General features: G+C 58.3%; 1 protein-coding gene across 4 annotated transcripts in view; it reads right to left on the reverse strand.

The window, feature by feature from the left end:
- Positions 1 to 2,693: 2,693 nt before the first annotated feature.
- Positions 2,694 to 12,116, reverse strand: part of LSP1 (lymphocyte specific protein 1) — a 57,367-nt gene continuing 47,944 nt past the window's right edge. For all 4 annotated transcript variants that reach the window (XM_029061582.2, XM_029061583.2, XM_029061579.2 and 1 more), the window contains 3 exons: positions 11,976 to 12,053; positions 11,069 to 11,196; positions 2,694 to 3,364 (listed from right to left, as the gene is read on the reverse strand). In XM_029061582.2, the coding sequence (XP_028917415.1) occupies positions 11,107 to 11,196; positions 11,976 to 12,053 (168 nt within the window). In that variant the 3' untranslated portion in view covers positions 2,694 to 3,364; positions 11,069 to 11,106. The remainder of the gene's footprint in view (positions 3,365 to 11,068; positions 11,197 to 11,975; positions 12,054 to 12,116) is intronic.

Consider the following 12,116-nt stretch of genomic DNA (forward strand, 5'->3'; position numbering starts at 1 on the left):
AGTGCTCCATGTCCACAGCAGCAAGGACACCCCGAGGTGCCCCTCTGGGGATGATGGGGAGGTCTTAGCTGAGATGACTCTACCATCACCATAACCCTAAGAGGCCGGGTTTGGGAGTCAGAGGTCATGGGTTCTAATCCCAGCTCTGCCGCTTGTCAGCTGTGTGACTTTGGGCAAGTCACTTCACTTCTCTGTGCCTCAGTTCCCTCATCTGTAAAATGGGAATTAAGACTGTGAGCCCCACGGTGGACAACCTGATCACCTTGTATCCCCCCCCAGCGCTTAGAACAGTGATTCGCTTATAGTAAGCGCATAACAAATGCCAATATTAATATTATTATATTACCACAGTTCACTGAAGCCATGCTGTGGCCCAGCTACAGCTGAGCCAATACACTGATAAATCAGATAGTCCAATCTGCTTTGACCGGGACCCCCCTCACTCGGACACTCTCTATTGGATTTCCAGACTGTGATTTTTTCTGTCTTCCTAGAGGAAGGTTCTGGTCCTGTTAGGCCGTCGGACCCAAACCTTCCCACCCCCAAATCTGGTCAGTCTAATCCGGATGGACCAGCCCAAACCCCTCACTTTCCCCCAGTGACCCAGCACGGACCATCCCACACCCATGACTCTCCTTTCTCCATCCCTGACTCTCCCCAGTGACTCAGCAAGGACCATCCCACACGCCTGATTCTCCCCTCAATAATAATATTTGTTAAGGGCTTACTGTGTGCCAAGCACTGTAGTAAACACTGGGATGTAAACACTGGGATGTATACATACAAATCCCCTGTGACCCAGCAAGGACCATCCAACACCCCAACTCTCCCCTCTCCATCCCCGACTTTTCCTCAGTGACCCAGCATGGACCATCCAGCACCCGTGATGTTCCACCTTTTCCCCGATCTCTCGACTCCCTTATCCTAGGGAAGACAATGGCAAGGAAATCCAGCTGCCCTGCTGGTCTAAATCCATCCCAAATCTCCCATTCTTCCTGCCACCAACTCACCCTCACCATCTTACCAGCCTTCTGTGGGGTCCCCGCCCCCCGGGCTTCTGCTTCGCCTGGTCTTGGGAGGAAGGGGAGGAGGGTGTGGAGTCCGTAGGAAGGGAAGGGGGGCTTTGAAGACCCCAGCATGGGTTGGGAAGTTTTGGAAAATCCAGGAAGGAGCTGGGGCCTGTGGAGCTCCCAGCTGTAGCAGTGAAGAAAGACCTGGGATTCGGTCATTAAGATTCTTTGCACGGTAGCTTGACCTTTCCGTGTTTCTCCTCTCCCAGCCTCTCCTCCTGGGGTCCTTTCCCCAGACCCTTTAGCCCCTCTTCGTATCGGCGCCCTCGGAACGGCACCCCACCACCCAGGAACCGGGCTGGGGTCTCCCCATGGCAGGGGGCGGGTGGTCCAGGATCGGTCCTCGTGGCGGTCAGCGCTGGCAGTCCAGCTCAGGAGAGGATGGAGAACCTTGGGCCAGGGGCAGAGGGCCTTTCTTTTCTCCTAGAAACCCCATCATCATAGACAACCTGTCACTCAGTCTGCCCCGACCACCCCCTGGCCCATCTACCTACTTACTGTTGGGGTGACCTTGACCCACTCGGCCTCCCCCCGTGCCTCAGTTTCCCTCTGCAAATACATTTATGTCTATGACTCTCCCTTTGAGTGGAAGCTCCTGGTGGGTAGGAAACGTGTCGCTTCTGTTTGCACTCTCAAAGTGGTGCAAATGTTACTGCGGCACGGCCTAGTGGCTAGAGCACAGGAGTCAGAAGGTCGTGGGTTCTAATCCCGGCTCTGCCGTTTATCTGCTGTGACCTTGGGCAAGTCACTTCACTACTCTGGGCCTCAGTGACCTCTTCTGTAAAATGGGGATTGAGATTGTGAGCCCCACATGGGACCGGGCCCGTGTCCTTGAATCCACTCCGGTACTTAGTACCTTGCGAGGCACGTAGTAAGCGCTTAACAAATACAATTATCATTATTATTATTACTACTACCAGTAGACTGTATGCTCCTTGTGGGCAGGGAATGCGTCTACAAACTCTATCGTATTGTATTCTCCCAAGTGCCTAGTAGTGTTCAGTACCCAGTAACCACTCAGTGAACACCATTGATGATTCATTTAGTGCTGTGTGCCAAGCATTGTGTTAAGCCCTGGGAGAGATATAAGATAACCAGGTCTGACACAGTCCCTGTCTCACATGGGGTCTGCAGTAATAGGAGGGAGAACTCCCACTTTAGTGAGGAGGAGACTGAGGCCTGGAGAAGTGAAGTAGTAATAATGCTGGTATTTGTTAAGTGCTTACTACGTGCCAGCCACTGTACTAAGCACAGGGGTGGATACAAGAGGATCGGGTTGGACACAGTCCCTGTCCCATATGAGGCTCGCAGTCTCAATCCCCATTTTACAGATGAGGTAATTGAGGCCCAGAGAAGTGAAGTGACTTGCTCAGATAAAAACCCATGACCTTCTGGCTCTATCCACTGCGCCATGCTCCTTCCCCAACACTAGTTTGGGGTGAGGGTCTGAGGGAAGCCTCGACCTCCCCCCCCCCTTCATATCAGGGGCAAAGTGTGCAGGCAGGGGATTGGATGGGGGGAGGTGAGCCCTCTGCCCGGCTGGGTTCAGGGGGATGGAGGAGTTTGAGGAGGTAGAAGGGGAGAAGCCTGAGCCCGGCTCAGAGCTGCAGAAGTGCACAGGGGCATCTGTGGAAATCTTTATTGTTGCTTTATCAAACCTGATCGGGATTCCTGCAGGCAGGAAGCGAGGGTTGGGTGGGGGTGGGGATGGGGGGCAGCACCCAAAGCCACGTGATCCTGGCCCAGGGATGCAGGGACCAGAACGCACTCCTGGCTCGGAGTCTCGAGGCGGGGGGGTCCGGCCCATCCCCCAAAACATGATCTCCCCCCCATCCCTCAGCCCCTTCCCAGGGACCCCTCTTCCCAGCAGGAGGGAGGTGGGCACAGGCCCTGGGAACGAGAGGGGTCGGTTGGCCCTCGGCAAGTTTCTGGGGTCTCATCTTGGGGGGCCGGGGGAGATGTGGAGCAGGGGCAGGAAGACCCACTAAATAGAAAAAAGTTTTAAACAAAAAGAAGGTGCTGGTCTCTTTGGGGGGCAGGAAGTCTGCAGGGGCTGGGGGAGGAGGGGTGGTAGGGGGGGCTCAGTAGCAGAATTAAGCCATTGGGAGAGGCTGAAGGGGGGGGGAGGCAGGGGCAAAGCAGCGCAGACCACAGCCCATGGACCCCGGGCCCCGGGCCCCGGGTCCCGAGCCTCTGCTTCGGGGAAGGACGATTGTGCGTGGAGACATGGAGATGTGGAGACGCGCCAGGGGAGGACTGAGCCATCTGAGACACCCGCACCTGCCGCTGTCCGCCTGGAACGAGAGAGATGGGAGGGAGGGGACAGAGGGAGAGAGACAGGGAGGAGGAGGGAAACAGGGAGGGAGAGGAGAGAGAAAAGGAGAAGGAGAGATAGAAAGAAGGGTTAACGGGAGAATGATGGGAAGTGGGAGCGGAGTGGAGAGAGAGAATGGGGGGAAGGGAGAGAGAAACGGAAAGGGAGATGGAGAGCAAGGGAGGGACAGGGAGAAAGAGGGGGAAGGCGGGGTGGGGGAGAGGGAGATGGAAAGAAAGGAAGAAAGAGGGGAAGACGGAGAAGAGGGAGAGAGAAGGAAGGGGGAGAAAGAGGGGGGAAGATGGGGAAGAGGAAGAAAGACGGGGAAGGCAGGGGGAAGAGAAAGAGAAGGGGAAAGGGAGAAAGAGAGGGAGAGGGAAAAAGAAGGGGAGAGAGAGAGGGAATGAGGGGACAGAGGGAGACACAGAGAGAGGGAGGAGCAGGAAAGAGGAGAGGAAGAGGGAGAGCGTTAGCTGGCCTGTCCAAGAGGTGAGAGTTGACCTCCTTCCCTTCCTTTCCCAGCACCTTCCCTGTCCTCCCGGGTTACACACACACACCCCGGCTGTCCAGCCCTTCAAAGGCAGGCGGGGGTCCTGCTCCAGATTGCTTCTACCTGTCAATCAACCAATCAGAATTACTTACTGAGCACCTACGGCAGGCAGACCACTGGAATGGGTGCCCACTTTGGGCAGTAAAATGTATTGAGCACCTCCTGAGGGCACAGTGCTGTAATAATAATAGTGATGATGATGGTATTTGTTAAGCGCTTACTATGTGCCAAGCACTCTTCTAAGCGCTAGGGTAAATACAAGGTAATCAGGTTGTCCCACATGGGGCTCAGTCTCAATCCCCATTCATTCATTCAATAGTATTTATTGAGCACTTACTATGTGCAGAGCACTGTACTAAGCGCTTGGAATGGACAAATCGGTAACAGATAGAGACAGTCCCTGCCCTTTGATGGGCTTACGGTCTAATTGGGGGAGACGGACAGACAAGAACAATGGCAATAAAGAGAATCAAGGGGAAGAACATCTCATTAAAACACTAGCAAATAAATAGAATCAAGGGGAAATTTTACAGATGAGGTAACTGAGGCACAGAGAAGTTGAGTGACTTGCCCAAGGTCACATAGGAGACAGGTGACGGATCCGGAATCAGAACCCATGACCTTCTGACTCCCAGGCCCGGACACCTGGGGGTATCTACTATGTGTACAGTACCAGGTGCCTGCTGCATGCAGAGCACGGTGATGAGAGTCTACCTTGTATAGAGTGATGTAGTAGTGACCCACTGTATGGTTGCATTGTACTCTCCCAAGCGCTTAGTACAGTGCTCTGCCCAGAGTAAGCGCTCAATAAGTATGATTGAATGAATGAAAGGCCAGGCCAAGCAGCAGGATCCGGGGCTAGCTCCAGACTCATTATGGGTACCTACGTAATAAGAATTGTGGTATTTGTTAAGCAATTCTCCACACACAGAAGGAGCTCAATGTATGGATGGGGATAATACTAGTAATAATTATTATTATGATGGTTTTGTTAAGCGCTTACTATGTGCCAGGCACTGACTAAGCACTGGGGTAGATACAAGCAAATCGCGTTGGACGCAGTCCCTGACCCACCTGGGGCTTACAGTCTCAATCCCCATTTTCCAGTTGAGGTAACCGAGGCCCAGAGAAGTGAATAATAATGATAATAATAATGATGATGATGGTATTTGTTAAGCACTTACTATGTGCCAAGCACTGTTCTAAGTACTGGGGTTAGATATAAGGTAGTCAGGTTGTCCCACGTGGGGCTCACAGTCTTAATCCCCATTTTCCAGCTGAGGTAACCGAGGCCCAGAGAAATAAAGTGACTTTCCCGAGGTCACACTGCAGACAAGTGGCGGAGCCGGGATTAGAGCCCACGGGGGGGAGGCTGGGAGTGGGAGAGAGCCGGCCGGGGTGGCCGTTGACCCCGTGTCGCTCTCTTGCAGGTGACCGAGATGCTGATCACGGGGGTCCTGGCGACCCGGGGCCCTCCGGCCCCGCCCCCACCCCTGCTGCCCAAGCCCGGCCACGACAACGTCCGGCTGCAACGGCTCCTGAGGCGGGCGGCCAAAAAGAGAGCCGGGTACCCCGCCCCGATGCCCGCCCTCCCCTTCCGGGCCTCCCTGTCCCCCGTGAGCGAGGCCAGCCAGGACCTGGACGGGGGCGGAGAGCGCCGCCTCCCCGCCCCCCCACCCCCTGTCCTCCCGGCTCGCCCCCCACCCCTGCCCCACCTACCCGCTGCTGACCCCTCATCCCAGCAGCCCCAAACCCTCGGCCCCACCGAGCCCCCGCCGGGCCCGGCCTGTCCCACGGACCTCCCCGCTGAGCCCCCACCCCCGGACCACCCACCCGTCCTTGGCCCCACCACCCCCGGCCCGGTCCCAGACCACCCCCCAGCTCTCCCCACCCACCCCCCTCCCCGGACAACCCACCCACCCTCGGGCCCACTGAGCCCCCGCCTGTCCCGGCCCACCCACCCACCCTTCCCACTGACCCCCCGCCCCCCGCCCCCCGGCCAGCCCCAGCTCGCCCCCTGGCTCTCCCCACTGACCCCCCGCCCCCGGCCCACCCTCCCACCCTCGGCCCCGCGACCTCCCGGCCGACCCTGGCCGGCCTGTCCTGTCCCAGGGTCATCCAACACGTGTCGTCGCCCCTGCAGAAGATGACCTTCACGTTCAGCCTCTCCGAACGCCTCAGCCTCTCTGGACACTTCAGGGCTCCGCCCCTCGGCCCCGCCACCGCCCCCAGGACCCTCTGGCCGGCGCGACCCCCGGCCTCGGCCCCCTTGGGGGTCACCCACACCAGCCAGGTGCACATCGCCGTGAATGCGCCGCCCCCAGACCGCGGCTCCCCAGGCAACGGGGGTCAGCACGTGCCTCCGGGCCGGGCCCAAGAACCGACGGACAGAGGGGCCCTCGGGACCCCGCCTGGCCATACCCTGGACCCCAGATCCTCTCCCAGCGCCGAACCACCCCAGCCGGTCGCCCCCGGCCTCGCCGCGGTGGGTCCCGATCCCAACGTCCCGGTGGCTCGGATCCGGCCTCTGCCTGCCCGCCCCGCGACCGGGCAGGACGGGACGACCATCTCCACTGGACACGGACACGGCCCCGGCCATGCCCCCGGCGACGGCCCCGTGCCCGCCAGCCACACCGCTGGCGATGGCCACAGCAGCCGTGCCAATGGAAGCCCTGCCCCTTCCGGCCAAGGCCCCGGATGCGCCTCCACCCACACCCCTGGTACCGGCCACGTGCCCACTAGCCACATCCCTGGTGACGGCCACAGCAGCCACGACAATGGCAGCCCCACCCCCTGCAGTCACGCCCCTGACCCGGGCCTCAGCACGGCGACGACGACGGGGCCCAGGATGATCAGCCGGATCGTGGTTCCCGTGGCGATGCCCGCCTCCCGCCTCCGCTCGCCTTCCCCCCGGGCGTGGGTCAGCCTGGCCAGGGTCAGCCCTGTCCCAGCCACGCCGCTCGAGGCCTTCCATGCCCCGTCCGGCCCGTCCGTGGCCGCCGCCGCGGGGCCCCCGTCTATCTCCCGCCCCAGCGTGGGTACGGTGCCCACCGCCGGCCTCGGCCCCCAGCCCCCGGCCGCGGCCGCAGCCCCCTCTGCCCCCACCCTGCCTGGGGCCCGGCTCGGCGGCTGGACGCGGCTCAGGAAGCAGCTGGCCGCCAGGCCGGAGGCTCCCCTGGGCCCGGACTCCGGGGTGGGCACCGGCGCGGGCGGTGAGGAGCCCAGGCCGGGCGGGTCCTCCCAAGCCTCCAGGCTTTGGGACGCCGTCCTGTACAAGATGGCGGTGGCCAAGCCCCCGGGGCCGGAGGGGCCGAAGCCGGGGGGCGGCTTCCTCTCCCGCTGTCGCCTCCCCCTGCTCTTCCGACCGCGCTTCGATGCCCGCAAGCTGAGGCAGGCGGCAACGGGCGGGGGCCCGGCCCAGCAAGGGGCACCACTGAGGGCCAGGGAGCCCCCCAGCTTCAACCGCACGGCCGCCGGCTGGCGGCTCCCGTGACGCTGGCTGGCACGCGGCAATGAGAAGCACAGCGGCCTAGTGGGTAGCGCCCGGGGCTGGGTTCTAATCCCAACTCCTCCACTTGTCTGCTGGGTGACTCTAGGCAAGTCACTTCACTTTCTGGGCCTCAGTTCCCTCATCCTTAAAATGGGGGTGAAGACCAGGAGCCGCCTGCATCCAATCTGATTAGCTTGAATCCACCCCGGCGCTTAGTACAGTGCTTGGCATAGATTAAGCGCTTAACAAATACCATAAGAAAAAAAAAGAGAGATGAGGCAGCCCCCAGCCCCAGTTGGCCTCGGCCCCTGGACGCAACCCCTGACCCGCACGCTGAGGATGGAGACCCGGGCCCACCCCGTCACCCGACAGAGAATGTCTGCTACAGCAGACCGAAGACTGAGATGGGGTGTAGACCCATGAAGCAGTGTGGCGTAGTGGCTAGAGCACCGGGCTGGGAGTCAGAAGGTCATGGGTTCTAAACCTGCCTCCTGCACTTGTCTGCTATGTGACCTTGGGCAAGTCACTTTATTTCTCTGTGCCTCACTTACCTCATCTGTGAAATGGGGATTGAGACGGTGATCCCATGTGGGACAGGGACTGTGTCCAGCCCGATTTGCTTGCATCTACCCCAGCGCCTAGTACAGTGCCTGGCACATAGTAAGCGCTTAATAAGTACCGTAATTATGAATTATTACTGGAGAGGCAGCATAGCCTAGTGGCAAGAGCACGGGCTTGGGAGTCAGAAGTCGTGAGTTCTAATCCCGGCTCCGCCACCTGTCTGCTGTGTGACCTTGGGCAAGTCACTTCACTTCTCTGTGCCTCAGTGACCTCATCTGTCAAATGGGGATTAAAACTATGAGCCCCACGTGGGACAACCTGATCACCTTGTATTCCCCCAGCGCTTAGAACAGTGTTTTGCCAATCTTAAGCACTTAACAAATACCACAATTTATTTTATTCTCTGTGCCTCATCTGTAAAATGGGGATTGAGACTGTGAGCCCCATGTGGGACAGGGATTTGTCCAACCTCATTAGGTTTATCTACCCCAGTGCTTAGAACGGTGCTTGGCACATAGTACGCTCTTTAAAAAAAGCATTATTATTATTATTATTAGACCGAGAGGGATGGGAGGGTTTGGGGGGGTAGAGATGGGTCTGGGAGACTGTCCTCCACCCCCAGAGAGAGGGGGCACTGGAGACAGGTGGAGAGCACGAGGGCAGACCACGGGTGGGACCACGCGGCTGTGTGCTGCGTGACCCTGGACAAGCCACTTAACTTCCCTGTGCCTCAGTTACCTCACCTGGAAAATGGAGATTAAGACTGTGAGGCCCCCTGTGGGACAACCTGATTACCCTGAATCTACCCCAGTGCTTAGAACAGTGCTTGGCACAGAGTAACGCCTAACAAATGCCATAATTATTATTATGGTGTTGGGCTCAATGCTGAGGGCCATGGACCCTGCTGGGAGGACAGAAAGTGGAGGTGGGTCGGGGGGCTGCTCTGGGATTCTGGGTCTCTCCCTTCTCGCTAAGAGGGGGTGCCGGTGGTCGGTGTGGGGGTGTGGGGTTTGTGTATATTCTAAGCGCTTAGTACAGTGCTCTGCACATAGTAAGCACTCAATAAACACTATTGAATGAATGATTGGAGGGCGGAGATCCGGCCAGGTGGGGGATCCTGGGGCCACCCCCAAACCCTGCAGAGCTATCCAGCCCCCAAGGAGCCCCCAGGGAGCCATGGGGGAGGCAGGGAGGGGCCAGGAGCACAGCTATAGCGTAAGGCACTTAGTACAGTGCCCTGTCCCCAGAAAGCACTTAGTACAGTAACCTATCCCCAACATTTTCTTTCTAATGGTACTTGTTTAGTACTTACTATGTGCCAGGCACCGTTCTAAGTGCTGAGGTAGTTACAAGCAGCATGGCGTAGTGGCTAGAGCATGGGCCTGGGAGTCAGAAGGTCATGGGTTCTAATCCTGGCTCTGCTACTTGTCTGCTCTGTGGCCTTGGACAAGTCACTTCACTTCTCTGGGCCTCAGTTCCCTCATCTGGAAAATGGGGATGAAGACTGTGAGCCCCACATGGGACAACCTGTCTACCTCGTATCTACCCTGGAGTTTAGAACAGTGCTTGGCACATAGAAAGAATTTAACAAATGCCATAATTATATTATTTTACAAGCTAATCAGGTAATCAGCTGGGATCGGCTTTAATCCCCATTTTACAGATGAGATAACTGAGGCCTAAAGAGGTTAAGTAACTTGCCCAAGGTCACACAGTAGACAAGTGGCAGAGCCAGGATTAGCACCCAAGTCCTGACTCCCAGACCTTTGGGGTTTTCCATAGGCCACGCTGTCTTTCTGGAATCCAGGTGTTCAGGAATTACCACCGATTAAATGTTTGGCTAAAAGACGGGGACGTGGGGCCAGTGTCCAGGAGAGGGACAGTTCAGCGGGGCCCTCGCAGAGCAGGGCTCAGACAGGTCTCCTCACCTCAGGTCCGGTGTGGTCCGGATTAAACGTATCAGCCCCAGGAATCGCGTGAAGAGCAGACTGGGCCGGAGACGGTAGGGTAGGGTCCCCTTCAGAGCCCGTCCTCTAGACTGGGAGCTCATTGTGGACAGGAAACGTGTCCGCTTGTTGCTATATTTTGCTCTCCCAAGCATTTAGTACAGTACTCTGCACACGGTAAGCGCTCAATAAATACGATTGAATGAATGAATAGGGTCCCGGCTCCTCCACAAATATGCTGTGTGACCTTGGGTAAGTCACTTAAATTCTCAGTGCCCCAGTTACCTCATCTGTAAAAGGGGATTAAGAGTGTGAGCGCCCATTTGGGACAGGGACTGTGTCCAACCCGATTAGCTTGCATCTACCCCCGTGCTTAGAACAATACCTAGCACATAGTAAGCGCTTAACAAATACCACAATTATTATTATTATTATTAGGGCACTGTAGTAAGCGCTTGCAGGAGACAGGGCAGGGGGAGTGGGGCAGATGGTGCTGGAGGTAGAGGGAGGAGGGACCGCAGAGGGTCTTGCGGGGCAAGAGGGGCTGGGGGGCTTAGGGGGCTGCAGGTAGGCAGAGGAGAGGGAGACCGAAAGTGTAGAGGGAAGAAGGGGCCGAGGGCGAGAGCCGATTCCCGGGGGTTGAGAGGAGAGACCCCCTAGTAGAGCAGATAGGTGGGACTGTGGGAGGCTCTGGGCGGGCGGACGGGGTCCAGGACAAGTGGAACGGAGGAGCTGCTGCTCTGACAGAACGCTATCTGGGCAGGGGGCCGGATGGGGGAGCTGGAAATAAACGTTCGCAGCCAAGGCGTCGCAAGTGTACTGCCTAAGCACTTAATACAGTGGTCTGCACACAGTGCTCAATAAATACAATTGACTGCTTGGCTGACTTCCTCCCATTGCACTTTCTCAATTGGTCGGTGGCCTCCCAGTAGACACGGCCACTGCTGCCTCTGCCCTAAGGCCACACCCTCGGCCCTACAGCCCGGTCCTGGGTAAGGGATCCCTCCACCTCCGGGTGGTCTCCGTGGGCTGCTGATTCTCTCCCCAGGTGGCCTCCGCAGGTCAAGGATTCTCCCCCCAAGTGACCTCTGTGGGCCGCTGGTTCTCCCCTCCCTGCGTGGCCTCTCCGGGGCTCACCTGGACACGGGATTCCGGGCCGCCCGGGACCTCGGCCATCACGGGGCTGCTTCCTCGTCCGCCAGGACCTTCTCATACTTGCCGTGCCCGGTCAACACGAACTTGTACCTCTTCCCCGACGGCGTGCTCTGAGGGGGGAACCGGCCCGGTCGTCGGGGAGGGGACGGCGGCCAGGGCCGTTGGGGCGGAGAGAACAACCAGAGCAGAGTGGGACGAGGGGGTGGGGCGGGCAGGGTGTTTGGGGAGGAGAAAGCGGGCAGGGCGATTGCGGCTGGGGGGAGTGAGCAGGTAAGCTCGCTGTGGGCAGGCAATGTACCTGCTTATTGTCGTATTTTACTCTTCCAAGTGCTCGGTATGGTGCTCTGCTTGCATTAAGTGCTCAATAAATACTTCTGAATGAATGAATGCACAGGGCAGTTGGGGTAATAATAATAATAATGTTGGTATTTGTTAAGGGCTTACTATGTGCCGAGCACTGTTCTAAGCGCTGGGGTAGACATAGGGGAACCAGGTTGTCCCACGTGGGGCTCACAGTCTTAATCCCCATTTTACAGATGAGGGAACTGAGGCACAGAGAAGTTAAGTGACTTGCCCACAGTCACACAGCCGACAAGTGGCAGAGCTGGGATTCGAACTCATGAGCCCTGACTCCAAAGCCCATGCTCTTTCCACTGAGCCACGCTGCTTCTCCAAGCAGAGAGGCAGGGCAGATAGGGCAGCCGGGGCGCGGGTAGTGGGCAGGGCAGTTGGGGCGAGCAGGGCAGGGAAAACAGACAAGGTGGTTGGTTCGGAGGGAGAGGATAAGGTGGACAGGGAGGGAGGGATCGGGCAGGGAAGTCCCGGACGGTCCTCCGGGGGGTCAGGGTCCGGGGGTCAGGGGGTCAGGGTCCGGCCCCGGGGTCCGTACCTTGACGGTGGCGGCGGGCCTGCTTCCACCCTTCTGCTCCCAGAGGCTGCGTTTGCTCATGTCGCCGGCCACGATGTCCTGGGGGGCCGGGGGGAAAGAGGGTGGTCAGCGGAGCTGCCGGGAGTCCCAACCCCCACCCCG

Source organism: Ornithorhynchus anatinus, chromosome 3 (assembly GCF_004115215.2).
Source record: "Ornithorhynchus anatinus isolate Pmale09 chromosome 3, mOrnAna1.pri.v4, whole genome shotgun sequence".
NCBI classification, from domain to species: Eukaryota; Metazoa; Chordata; class Mammalia; order Monotremata; family Ornithorhynchidae; genus Ornithorhynchus; species Ornithorhynchus anatinus.